The following is a 13,979-nucleotide window of genomic DNA, read 5'->3' as shown; positions in this document are numbered from 1 at the left end:
CATCACGCCACCCGGAACGTGCCTTGGCGGGAGGCGGCACTGGGGGCATTGGTCGTACACAGCACTCCTGGGGCGGGGTGACCGGGCCGGGCGCTCTGCTCGCCCCCATGACGTCAACCCATAAGGCAACGCGCTGTTGTGCCGTTTACCGCGCGTCACCCGGACAACGGCAGTCGGTGGGGGTTGAGGGGGGCGTTGGTGACTTGGCCCCGCCCCTCCATGCAAATGAGCAACGTCACTCGTGCCCAATGGCGAGCAGGGACAGTGAGCTCATCGCGCCCGGCCGAGTCTATAAGGGGGCGCGCGGGACGCGCGGCTCAGGAGCCGCCGCCAGCGGAGGGCCGGGCGCAGCGGCCGCGGCGGGAGCAGGGCCGAGCGGACGGGGGGGCGCGGGCCCCCCGGGCGGCCGCGGCCACTCCTCCCCCCCGGGCCGGCGCGGCGGGGGAGGCGGAGGATGGAAACACCCTTCTACGGCGATGAGGCGCTGAGCGGCCTGGGCGGCGGCGGCAGTGGTAGTGACGGCAGCTTCGCGTCCCCGGGTCGTCTGTTTCCCGGGGCGCCCCCGACGGCTGCGGCCGGCAGCATGATGAAGAAGGACGCGCTGACGCTGAGCTTGAGCGAGCAGGTGGCGGCAGCGCTCAAGCCCGCGGCCGCGCCGCCCCCGGCCCCCCTGCGCACCGACGGCGCCCCTGGCGCGGCGCCCCAAGACGGTCTGCTTGCCTCGCCCGACCTGGGGCTGCTCAAGCTCGCTTCGCCTGAGCTCGAGCGCCTTATCATCCAGTCCAACGGGCTGGTCACCACCACGCCGACAAGCACGCAGTTCCTCTACCCCAAGGTGGCGGCCAGCGAGGAGCAGGAGTTCGCCGAGGGCTTCGTCAAAGCCCTAGAGGACTTACACAAGCAAAACCAGCTGGGCGCGGGCGCGGCCTCCGCTGCCGCCGCCGCCGGGGGACCCTCTGGCATGGCTGCGGGCGCCGCGCCTCCCAGCGAGCTGGCCCCGGCAGCGGCCACGCCCGAGGCTCCCGTCTACGCGAACCTGAGCAGCTACGCGGGCGGTACCGGGGGTGCGGGGGGTGCTGCGACGGTCGCCTTCGCCGCGGAGCCCGTGCCCTTCCCGCCGCCGCCACCCCCAGGCGCGCTGGGGCCTCCGCGCCTGGCCGCGCTCAAGGATGAGCCGCAGACGGTGCCCGACGTGCCGAGCTTCGGCGAGAGCCCGCCGCTGTCGCCCATCGACATGGACACGCAGGAGCGCATTAAGGCGGAGCGCAAGCGGCTGCGCAACCGCATCGCTGCCTCCAAGTGCCGCAAGCGCAAGCTGGAGCGCATCTCGCGCCTCGAGGAGAAAGTGAAGACGCTTAAGAGTCAGAACACGGAGCTGGCGTCCACGGCGAGCCTGCTGCGCGAGCAGGTGGCGCAGCTCAAGCAGAAGGTCCTCAGCCACGTCAACAGCGGCTGCCAGCTGCTGCCCCAGCACCAGGTGCCCGCGTACTGAGCTCGCGCGCGGGGCGCATGCGCGGCCTCCTCCCAGAGAGGCGGGCTCGCGTGGTTGGGGGGGGGCGTGGGCGCCCCGGACTCGCAGAGGGCGCGGCCCCGGGATCCCCCCCTTGAGGGTGCCAGGAGTCGGAGAGGGCGCCTCAGACTCGACAAGCTGGACCCCCTGCTGCCGGGGGGCGAGCGCATGACCCCCACCTCCCCCGCCCTCGCGCTGCCTCTGTCCCGGGCGCGCGGCCACCCAGTGTTGCACAAACCCGCGCGTTCTGGCCGCCCCTTTGTACACACCGCCGCCGAAGGAGGCTCCGAGGGGGCGCAGGCTCAAGCCCTGCGTTTTCTCTTCTTTTACTTTTTTTTTGACTTTGGAAGAGAGAAGAACAGAGTGTTCGATTTTGCCCTATTTATGTTTCTACTCGGGAACAAACGTTGGTTGTGTGTGTGTGTGTTTTCTTGTGTGGGTTTTTTAAAGAAATGGGAAGAAGAAAAAAAAAACTCCCTCCTTCCCTTTCCTCGCTCTCGCTTCCCTTCCCCTTCCATCCCTCCGACGCCCCCTCGTCCCGCCGTTTTTCTTCTGTTTTTTTGTTTCGTTTTGCTACGAGTCCACATTCCTGTTTGTAATCCTTGGTTCGCCCGGTGTTCTGTTTTCAGTAAAGTCTCGTTACGCCAGCTCGGCTCTTCGCCTCCTTCTTCTCCTGCCGGGGCCTGACGGGGTGGGCGGGGCCTGGCCCGGTCCCCGTCCCCTCCTGCCTCCTTCGCCTCCTCCCTCCGCCCCTGCTCAGAGGAGGAGGGAGTCGGCGTCCGGGAAGAACCTGCACATCTGGCGCTCAGAGAGCGCCATCTAGGAGCGCCTGGGCGCTGGGCCGACTCCTGTCCGGGTTGGGCGGGGGACATTGGGGTTTCCAACCTGAGTTTCGAACTAGCCAGCCCGAAGGTGTCCCCTTTGTCTCCCCTTTGCGGAGGAGGGACTGCGGGAGGGAAGGGGGACAACTTCAGCCCGAGGCAGGGAGGAAAAGGTAGAAACTAACTTTCCGGGCTTCTGTTTGCCTGTCTGTAAAATAGGCAGAGCAATGGTAAACTTGTCCCATAAAGTTGTGAGGATTAAGACAGTTCGTTTACAGAGCAGTTCTTGGCTTACAGGTGGTGCTCAGTGTAAGCTTGTATTATCGTTTGTCGGATGGGGAGCGTGAGTTTCCGGAACAGAAGGAAGGTTGGCACAGGTAGGATCTGACCCAGGCAGTCTGCCTCCAGGACTGGAGGTGTGGTTAGGTTCTGTGGGACCACTGACTTGGAATCCAGGATTTTTCAAGTACTGTCTGAAACACCCCTCCCCCAACATCCTATTCTCCCATTTTGAAGAAACTAAGGTTCAGAGAGGTTGAGTGACAGGCTTCAGGTCACACAGCCTTTTTTAGGAGACCGTGCAGGGACATTTTGCACCTTGGGTTTCTCACTTCCAGCGCCTTGACTGCCAGGTTACCCTCGTCCCCTGCCTGCTTTGGCTTTTGCTACTGTGGGGGCAGAAGACCCTGGACCTTGGGCTTCTGCCTCACTTGGGGCCCGAGGGACATGAGCATTGGTGGCCAAGGACACAGGGCAAGAGGGCAAGTGAGCTTTGAACTCCAGTTGTGTACCCAACCCAGATAGGGAAGGTGGGCAAATCATGCCTGTTTTACAGATGAGGAAACTGAGGTGCAGAGAGGTGCAGAGAAGAAATGCCTTGTGCCCACAGTCCCTCAGCCATCGAAAGAGTGGGGCTTCACCACATACAAGTTCCCTCTTCCTCCGGATCACCCTGGCTGCCCACCTTTCAAGGCTTTAAGAGCTGCTTTGGGGTTTGTTTTTTTAAATTATGTGACCTCTCTTTGGTACCACCTTCAGGCAGATGTTTCAGGAGAGGGGTTTGAAGTGAAAAGAGGGCTGATGCTGAGGTTGGGGTGTCCACACAGAGGAGACCAAGAACCATGCTTGGGGGTCAGAGCTTCACTCTTCAGGAGGCTTGAGTCCCAACTTGGGTGCCAATTTGCCGCTGTAACCTCAGCCAAGTTCCCTCCCGGTTCTGGCCTTTACCTACTGTGCTGTGAAAAGGATGTGTTTCCCGTGTCCAGGTAACGTCTCAGGTCAGAAGTTGGAAGTGCTTGGGAGATGAACAGCAGTGAAATAGTATTCAGGCGAGGCGTACACTGTGCAGCCCCCAACCTATAGAGAAGGGGAAGCCCAGGGAGGTTACGAGATCTACCGGATACCCCCTGAAAGGTTTTTACTCACAGTACTTCCGACACCAAACGAGTGGGTTTTTTTTTTTCCCCCACACTAACCAGTTTTCCAACTGCAGACACCAACTGGGTATCCTACAATTCAATTCTGACACTCTACCTGGAGTTAGCACGGACCACACAGGTGAAGAGTTCAAAACTGCCCCACTTCAGATGCCGATCACAGGTCCCAGGTTGCCACCTGTGCTTCTTTTTATTAAAAAAATTATTTAATTTATTTTTGACCCTGGGCGGCATGGACATGCAGGGATTAGTTCCCCCACCAGGGATCGAACCGGTGACCCCTGCAGTGAAAGCGCTGAGTCTTAACCACTCCGCGGGAATTCCGCCCCACCCCCACCCCGGTACTTCTTAAAGACTGGCTATAAACCCGAGGGTTCCCACCAACCCCTCCTTAGCTTCAATAATTTGCTATAACAGTTCACAGAGCCCAGGAAAGCACTTGACTCACTCACTCTAGTTTATTTTAAAGAATACAACTTAGGGGCAACCAAATGGAAGAGATGCATAGGGCAAGGTATGGGGGAAGGGCAAATGGGGGAAGGGCGAGGAACTTCCATGCCCTCTCTGGGCACCTCATCTTCCCAGCACCCCATGAGGTCACCAATGCTTGGGCAGGATTGATGAAATCCCTGGCGTTTGGTGATTAACTCAATATCCAGCCTGTCTCCCTTCCCAGGAGGTCTAGGAGGTGCGGCAGAAAGTTACAACCCTCTAATCATGCCTTGATCTTTTTGGAGACCAGCCCCCATCCTGAAGCTATCTAAGGGCCCTGACCACACCACTCTGGAGTTTACAGAAGTTTTAGGAGCTGTGTGCTAGGAACCAGGGACAAAGATCCTGCTAAATGATTGCAGCACGGGGGCTCAAACCCAAGCCTTTTACCTGCCTAAAAGGAGCCTTGGGGCTAGGTGGAGGCCTTGTCTTTTCACTAGCATGTGACCTGAAGGGCTTTTTGGAAACCATAGATCTGGCCCCTACTTGCCACTTTTCTGGAAAAAAGGCCTTGACTGCACCTGGCCCTGGGCAGGTCAGTGTCTCTTTCCAGGCAGCTCCCCACCGGAACTATTTCCCGTCCTTCTGGCCTCGGGACCTTGGCACAGCTGCAAGCCTGATACCCCTCTTCCCTCAGCCACCCAGCTGAGCTTCACCTCTCAAGCTCTGCTGCAGATGCCCTTATTGGGCTCCATAGTGGAAGCTCTGTGCTTCCACTATTATTGCCCTGATCACCCTGGATTTGTGTTTGGCTCACTCAGGTCATGGATGGGAACTGTCCTGGTCACTGCTGAAACAAAGGACATAAGTCTTGTCCAACTCCCATATCCCTAGTTTTGCCCAAAGCCACACCCACCGTGTGGAGAAGACAGAGGATCTTTGCAGAGGGAGGCTGGGCGTCCCTGTTGGCCTCTTGCTCTGATGCCCCCCAGTGGCTCCCCAGGGAGGCCAGGCAGAGGCCTCTGGGCCAGGCTGTGTGGCTTTGGCAGGACACTGCTGAGCTGAGGCCAAAGAGTGTCAGCCGTGGCCCAGCCAGCAGTGATTCACACGAGGCCTTGGCCCAGCCCCAGGAGGTGACCGGGGATGGTGGCCTCACTTCCCCTTCCAGGACTGTGGCTCGGGGTCAGTGCCCATTTTTGCCAGGCAGTGGGAAGATCCCAAGGGGCCTTGGGCCTGCCACTACCCTAAGGAGCCCCCATCCTCAAAGCCAGACACTCTAAACCCTTTAGGATGTAAGTCAGAGCACAAGAGCCATGGCTTACCCCTCACCTTCTCAACAAAACCCAAACTCCTATATAGTCCTCTCTGAAGCCTTACCTATACAGTCACCCTCCCTGCCCTCTTCTCCCTCCCTCCAATGACTTTAGCCTCCCCCATATTCCCTAAACATGCCCAGCTTGTTCCCACCGCAGGGCCTTTGCATATGCTTTGCTGTCCGCCTGGGATGCCCTTCCCACAGCACACCCCCAGCCAACTCTTTTTCTCTCTCTGTGGGGCTCAGCCCATCCCACCCCCACTTTGGTTCCGTCGTAACAGTTTCACACCCCTAGATTATTTGAGTTGTTTGTGTCCCCAGGTCCAGATCAGGTCCCAGCACAAAGTAAGTGCTCAGCAAAGACCCAAGGGATGAGACTGAGGCCACCTCCAGACACATGGAGGGGGAGATTTTGGGGTCCCCTCTGTGCTCAGAGCCCTAACTTTCTACTCAGGATGGGCAGGCAAGATGTAGCAATCACCATGCCCTCAACCCTGACCCTGACCTGGGTCCTGCCCCCTCCCCCACCCTACTGAGTCAGCCTTCTAATACCCCCTCCCCCCAGGAGATGGGATTGGCCAGGAACCTGGCTGTGAGTCACAAAGCCACTGTGGCACCAGTGCCCCAAGGCCCGCCGGCTGCCTGGTGGGTTCAGCTTCAAAGGCAGGTGAGTGAGGCTGGTGGCACGTTTGGTGGGGGGCAGTACATGGAGACCTGGTCATTCTCCCCTGGCCCCCAGTGCCTTCAGAGTCCTCCTGGGCCCTCCAGACTGCTTTGAGAGGTGGAACAGCTCCACAGCCTCTCACAGCAGGGGTGCTAGGGGCCCCCAGAGGCCTGATGGTGGGTTTGTCTGCCTTGGGGGCCCAGCCTGGAGAGCCTATCATGTCTTCTTGGGAAGCTGGGAAAGTGGTCTTAGCTCATGTGACACATGTGGAAGGCTCAGAGGGGTTTACTCAAAATTGCCTAGCTGGCCACTGAGCTTATGTGTCCGCGGCTCCTATTCCTTCTTTTCATTTCCTGCCATCCTGTCTCTCTCACTCTGTCCTTCCTTTGTCTCCTTATTCTGATTGAGTTTATCGAAAGGGCTGAGCCATGTGGTTGAGAAAACCTCAGAACCTGGGATGGACCAATTTGGATCCTGAAGCGGCCGTCACCAAGTTCTGAATCCTGGGCCACATTCATCCATCCATCCATCGATCCATCCATTTATTTATCCTTCCTTTCATCCTTCCATTTATCCATAAATATCTCTTGAGCACATACTATGTGTACTGTTCTAGACACTGGGACAAGGGCAAACAAAGGGTCCTCGCTGGTGGGCAGCTCACAGTCTAACGGGGGAGGCAAATAGGAAACGATATAAAGAAGTAAGACACAGTATGTTGGTACTTCCCTGGTGGTCCAGTGGTTAAGACTCCGTGCTCTCAATGTAGGGGGCCTGGGTTCGATCCCTGGTCAGGGAGCTAGATCCTGCATGCCGCAAGTTAAGAGCCCCGCATGCCACAACTAAGACCCGGCGCAGCCAAATAACTAAATAGATTTTTAAAAAAAGAAAAAAAGACACACTGTGTTGCCTCCTCTGACATGGGGACAGTGACTGTGCCCACCTCCAGGGAGCCAGCTTCAGGCCAGTTTGCTGTTACGATTCAGTTCACATTGATGCCCGTTGTGCCTGGGGCCTGGCCCATCTTGGGGCCAGATATTCTTGAAAACGAATCGACCGTGATCATCTCTGTCTTGAGATGTTTAGTCCATTATCATATCAATGATTAATATGATTGAATTTAAATCTACCATTTTACTACTTCTTCTTTCTGTGGTCTCCGAATTTTATTCCTCTGTTCCCCCTCTTCTGCCTTCTTTTGGATTATTTGAATCTTTTTCAGAATTCTATTTGAAATTAACTACTGCCTTTTTCTTTTTCCTTTTTAGGGGCTGCTCAAGGAGCTGTAATCCTTAACATATATCCTTAAGTCACAATTGACTTGGACTCACTATTGTTCTACTTCACCTAAAATGTAAAAATCTTCCAACTGTATAGGTCTTTTTACCCTCACCATTGTCCTTTATTCTCTTTGTCATATGAATGACATCTACCTAGATTATAAATGCCACAAGACAATGTTTTAATTTTTGCTAATACAGTTATATGTGTTCTTTAAAAGAGGAAAATAATAGTCTTTCCTATTTATGCAGGTATTTATCATCTCTTATGTGTTCTTCATTTCTCCCCAAAGATCTGTTTCCCTCAAGTGTAAATCTCCTTCAGCTTGAAGAACTTTCTTAGTAGCATTTATTGTAACACAGGTGTGCAGGTGACAAACTCTTTTAGTTTTTTTTTTTTTACCTGAAAACGTCTTTATTTATTTATTTATTTTTCAAAAATCATTTTTTTATTGAAGTATAGTTGATGTACAATATTAAATAAGTTATAGGTATACAGTAGAGTGATTCACAATTTTTAAAAGTTATGCTGCATGTATAGTTATTATAAAATATTGGCTATGTTCCCTGTGCTGTATAATACATCCTTGTAGATTATTTTATACATAATAATTTGTACCTCTTAATCCCCTACGCCTAGATTCTTAGAAAGCTAAAGGGACGCACCTGAGAAGGTATGGTGGCATCAGACCCTCTAACTGATTCATAACAAGACACATCCACAAGCACTTACCCAACAAGCAATCTGTGTTGGTTGCCAGGCTGGCAGTAGAGCTGGGGACACAGCAGTACAGCCCTTGCTCTCCAGTTAGCATGGTAATCTTGGAGGTAATCACCCATGACTGCCGTCCGGGCACAAAGCACCTCTCAGGGCATAGGAGCTACACAAGCCACATAAACCAGGTTCTTTGCACATTTTGGACCAAGCAGAGATGACCAGCCACGTGTCATCTTGCTTCTCTTTCTTTCTTTCTCTTTCTCTCTCCCTTTCTTTCTTTCTTATCAAAGTATAGTTGATTTATAATGTGTTAATTTCAGCAAAGTGATTCAGATAGATATATATATCCTTTTCCAGTTTCTTTCCCATTAGAGTTTATTACAAGATATTGATCATCTTGCTTCTTTTCCTTCCTCTCTGAGGCAGAATTGATTCTCATTCTTTGCATACCACTTAGAGAACCACTTTTGTTTCTGAGGAGTTTTATGCAGCTTGAAATCTCTGAGTATCTCCATTGGCAGCTATTACTTCATAGAGTCTACAGAGGAAGGTGTGCGTGAGATTTCTTTGAGCGCCTAGCCCACCAACCCCACATTGAGCGGGGGAATTCCACAAAGCCTATCCATTTTGAAAAATTTCAGTGATGCTTTGTGTCATACAGTCATCTCTATTCTGGCTTGAAGGACTTCCCCGGGGTAAATTGACCAAAAATAGGCGGCAATTCAAGATGCAACTCAAGGATTTCCCCGGTGGTGCAGTGGTTAAGAATCCGTCTGCCTATGCAGGGGACGCGGGTTCAAGCCCTGGTCCGGGAAGATCCCACATGCCACGGAGCAATTAAGCCCGTGTGCCACAACTACTGAGCCTGAGCTCTAGAGCCCACGAGCCATGACTGCTGAGCCCGCGTGCCACAGCTACTGAAGCCTGTGCGCCTAGAGCCTGTGCTCAGCAACAAGAGAAGCCACCGCAATGAGAAGCCCGTACACCGCAACGAAGAGTAGCCCCCGCTCGCTGCAACTAGGGAAAGCCCACTCGCAGCAATGAAGACCCAATGCAGCCAAAAATAAATAAATAAATTAAAAAAAAAAGATGCAACTCAAGGAGGACCAGCTTCTGTTTTCTGTAAAATGTCTTTAACTTTACTCTCAAAGGACATTTTCGCTATGTATAGAATTATCAGTTGGCAGGTTTTTTTGTTCTTTCATCACTTAAGGTGCATGTCAGTTCTCAATTTATTACATCTTGCCTCCAAATGTACCTTTCAATATGTCCATTACTCTGTAATATACCAAGGAGTTCCTTTCATTGTCTCCTTTCAAGTGAGTAGAGGGTACTGGTGAAACATTGCAGGAAGTGTTGGCGGTAGAGGTGTGAAGATTCCTGGTGAACCTGCCCCACCCATGGGCCTAGAACGTCATCCCTTTGCGACTTTGCAGACATGACCTGGTGAAAATCTTTCTGTAGCCTTCTTGTCCCAAAACCCAAAGCCCCCACGGTGGCCCACACACGCTGCAGGCCTTCTGCCCCCACCAGCAACTGGACTCCTGATGTGTGCTCATATCACCAGTTACTGATCACCTGTTCCTCCACGTGCACTTCAGGGGGTGGCCTTTTGCTTGCCTGGCAACTCCAGCTCTGCTTCAGTCTGGCCAAACCAGCAAATATCTCTGCCATCTGGTGGGTCAAACCACATCTTCTCCAAGGGGGCTTAACCTCTTCCAAATTTGCCCTTCCTTGGGGATACTCCCTCAACCCTAGGAAACCACATTAGAGTTTCCTTTTGGCTGCACTGTGTCTTCGTTGCTGCGTGCGGGCTTTCTCTAGTTGCGGTGAGCAGGGGCTACTCTTCGTTGCAGTTCGCGGGCTTTTCACTGCGGGGGCCTCTCTTGCTGTGGATCATGGGCTCTAGGTGTGCGGGCTTCAGTAGTTGTGGCACGCTGGCTCAGTAGCTGTGGCTCGCAGGCTCTAGAGAGCAGGCTCAGTAGTCGTGGCACACAGGCTTAGTTGCTCCGCTGCATGTGGGATCTGCCCGGACCAGGGCTCGAACCTGTGTCCCCTGCATTGGCAGGCGGATTCTTAACCACTGCACCACCAGGGAAGTCCATAGTTACTGTTTTATCATCATAAACAGTTCTTTGTATTAAGCTTCCCTCATTTAATCTGTGGTGTGGTTTCGATCTCCTGATTGAGCCCAGACTGCTGCAGTGTCTTCTGGATGAGAAGCTGGCTGAATCATGGCTCCACTGTATGTTATGTATTATTTTTCTCTGACTGATTTCAAGATTTAATCTTGGCTTTTCAGGATGTTGACTGTGTTGAGCCAGGTGTGTGTTTCTTTGTGCTTATCTTGCGTAGGGTTTTCTGAGCTTTTTAAACCTATAAATTTTTTTCCAACAGACTTTTGGCTGTTATTTCTTTACATACTTTTTATACCCTCCTCTTTTTTCTGGGACCCCAGTTACATCTATGTTAGACCTTTTGATCTTGTCCCACAGGTCCCTAACGCTTGCTCTATGGCCCATTCTTTATCCCCTCTGTGTTCTTCAGATTGGATAATTTCTATTTACATTCAAACTCACTGACTCTTCTGTCATCTACGCTCTGCTGTTTAGCCCATCCAGAGAATTTTTGAATTCCAGACATTGTATATTTTCAGTTTTAGAATTTCCACCTGGTTCTTTTCTAATATCTTTATTTTTCTATTTCTCTACTGAGATGTCCCACCTCTTCACTCATTATGAGTATATTTTCCTATTTAGCATGATTATAATAGCTGCTCTAAAATCTTTGACTGATAATTCCAACATTTGGGGCATCTTGGGGTCATACTCCATTGATAAATTTTTCTCAGGAGAATGAGTTACAGTTTTTTGAGTTTATTCATATTTCTAGTCAATTTGGATTATACCTAGACATTGTGAATGTTAAGATGCAGAGACTGGATGCTGTCATAATCTTCCAAAAAGTATGGGTATTTTTATTTTAGCAGGCAATTAACTTGGACTCTTTATCACATTCACTGCAAACATTTCCCCCAGTCTTTTGTACTTTGGCCTTATTTATGGCATCACTGGCCATACAGTTTTTTTGGTCTTTATGATGTCAAACATGTTTATCTTTTTCAAAGCTTCTGGGTTTCCTGTTTAGTTTTATAAGAGCTCAGTGATTTACAGGTTATACTCACATACTGATAAATGTTCTTATAATTTTTCAATCCACCTGGAATTTTTTAGAATATGGTATGAGATAGAGGTCCAAACTTATGTTCTTCCAAATATATTGCCTTGTACCACTTGTTTAAACACAGAATTTTCCCCTCCTGAATTGAAATACAATGTATCCTTGGTGCATTGGTGTTAATTCCTGGTTTCACTCTTCTGTCACACTGGTCTCTTTGTCTAGTCCTGGATGGGAACCATACTGTGATTATGATGGCTTTTGAGTATGTCTATAATCTGGCAAGTCAAAGTCCTCTTTACTACTTTTTTTAAATATATAAATTTATTTATTTATTGTTGGCTGCGTTGGGTCTTCGTTGCTGCGCGTGGCCTTTCTCTATTTGTGGCGAGCGGGGGCTTCTCATTGCGGTGGCTTCTCTTGTTGTAGAGCACGGCCTCTAGTGTGAGGGCTTCAGCAGTTGCGGCTCGCGGGCTGTAGAGCACAGGCTCAGTAGTTGTAGTGCACGGGCTTAGTTGCTCTGTGGCATGTGGGATCTTCCCGGACCAGGGCTCGAACTCATGTCCCCTGCATTGGCAGGCAGATTCTTAACCTCTGCGCCACCAGGGAAGTCCCGACTACTCTTCTTCATGATCTTCTTGGCTACTCTCATTTACTCTTCCTTCTGAACATTGAAATCATTCCATGTTCAAAAAACTCCCCATTGTGATTCTAATTGGGCATGAATTACACTCTATGAATTGTGATATTGTATAATAATTTATAGGAATTCTTTCTTCCTAAGCACATGGTACACCTTTCAGATGGTTTTTGTCTCTTTTCCTGGCCTTCATATAACCCCTTTGGCTTTTGTGTAATATTTGTTCCTATGAATTGTGTATATATATATATATGTATATATATGTATATATATATATATATATATATATATATATATACACACATATATATATATTTTGGTCGTACCACACAGCGTGTGGGATCTTAGTTCCCCGACCAGGGATTGAACCTGGGCCCTCAGCAGTGAGAGCATGGAGTCCGAACTACTGGACCGCCAGGGAATTCCCTGAATTGTATAGTTTCGGACATCACTATGAATGAATAGTATTTTTTTCTCATTTCCATTTCCAGCTGGTTTTACCTCAAATACAGAAGAGCTATGGGTTTTTGTATGCAGCCATGTGCCTTAGGAAATTAGAAAATTAGAATCTCTTGGGTCTTCTAGGTTGACAATTCCTGCTGAGCTCTTCTTTTCAAACATTTACACTGATTATTCAAGTCCTTGTCATCTTGTTTTTGCTGTAACCACCAAAAATAATGATACCCGCAGCAAGGGTGGGGCAACATCTTTCTCCTTTCTTTAACAAAAATGACTTCAGTATTTCACCATTTAAAATGACATTTGCTGTGGTTTTGTAGTTAGACTTACCAATTTTAGATACTATCCTATCTATTTTTAAAAATGTTTATTAGAAATAGCTATTGGAATTGATAAAATGCTTTGGCCAAAATGCTTTGGCCCTTTTTGAAAAATCATATGGCTATCTTCTGGATTTCTAGATGTAATGAATTACCTTGGGAATATTTAGAAATTGAACTATTTTTACATCTTTGGAATAAATAGCACTTGGGTATAGTATTATTATTCTGATAAGTGGTCACGTTTTTAGTATGTTTGCATCTTATCTGTTGGTGAGAGCTAGATTGTGGTAACATTTTCCTTTTTTCCTTCCTTTTTTTCTTTTTTAAAAAGGAAATTCCAAGGGTTTTATTCTCACTTTTTCTATGAGTTTGTTTTTGAAGTCTCATTCTTTTCTTTTTTCAAAAACGTTTTTCCCCAGTTGTATTAAGATATAATTGACATACAGCACTGTATAAGTTTAAGGTGTATGTACAGCATGACTTGACTTAGGTATATCATAAAATGATGACTGCAATAAGTTTAGTGAACATTCATCATGTCATATAGATACAAAATTTAAGAAAAAGAAAAAAATTGTTTCCTTGTGATGATAACTCAGAATTTACTTTCTTAACAAACATATGGCATATATAACATACAGCAGTTTGAATTATTATTATTATTTTATTTTATTATTTTTTTGCGGTATGCGGGCCTCTCACTGTTGTGGCCTCTCCCGTTGAGGAGCACAGGCTCCGGACGCACAGGCTCAGCGGCCATGGCTCACGGGCCCAGCCGCTCCGTGGCATGTGGGATCTTCCCGGACCGGGGCGCGAACCCGTGTCCCCTGCATCGGCAGGCGAACTCTCAACCACTGCGCCACCAGGGAAGCCCCAGTTTGAATTATTTTAATCATGTTGTACATTATATCCCTAGTACTTATTTATCTTATAACTGGAAGTGTGTACCTTTTGACTGCCTTCATGCAATTCCCCTGCCCCCATCCCTACCCCTTCTGGTGACCACAAATCTGATCTCTTTTTCTATGGGTTGGTTTGTTTGTTTTTGCAGTATAATTGACCTACATTAGTTGCTGGCGTACAATGTAGTGATCTGATATTTCTATACATTAAAAAAGGATCACCATGTGGTAACATTGTTTTAAAATATTCTATCTGTTATTTCTATGTTGGAGTGAAGGGGGTCAGGTTCCCACATCACATC

General features: G+C 49.6%; 1 protein-coding gene across 1 annotated transcript; it reads left to right on the top strand.

The window, feature by feature from the left end:
* The first annotated feature begins 314 nt into the window (after positions 1-314).
* Positions 315-2,157, top strand: JUND (JunD proto-oncogene, AP-1 transcription factor subunit). The gene has a single exon (XM_022558455.3). The coding sequence runs from the start codon at positions 455-457 to the stop codon at positions 1,490-1,492; it is 1,038 nt and encodes a 345-aa protein (XP_022414163.1). The 5' UTR covers positions 315-454; the 3' UTR covers positions 1,493-2,157.
* Positions 2,158-13,979: the final 11,822 nt, after the last annotated feature.

This window comes from Delphinapterus leucas, unplaced genomic scaffold (genome assembly GCF_059928025.1).
Source record: "Delphinapterus leucas isolate spDelLeu-1000000601 "Yukka" unplaced genomic scaffold, BTC_Dleu_Yukka2 spDelLeu_asBTCV2_sq25, whole genome shotgun sequence".
Lineage (NCBI taxonomy): Eukaryota > Metazoa > Chordata > Mammalia > Artiodactyla > Monodontidae > Delphinapterus > Delphinapterus leucas.
The sequence above is the reverse complement of the archived record's forward strand: the minus strand, read 5'-3'. Positions and strand labels throughout refer to the sequence as shown.

Excerpts from the sequence above, each read along its gene's own strand:
- JUND (XM_022558455.3), top strand. The coding sequence starts at position 455 with ATGGAAACACCCTTCTACGGCGATGAGGCGCTGAGCGGCCTGGGCGGC.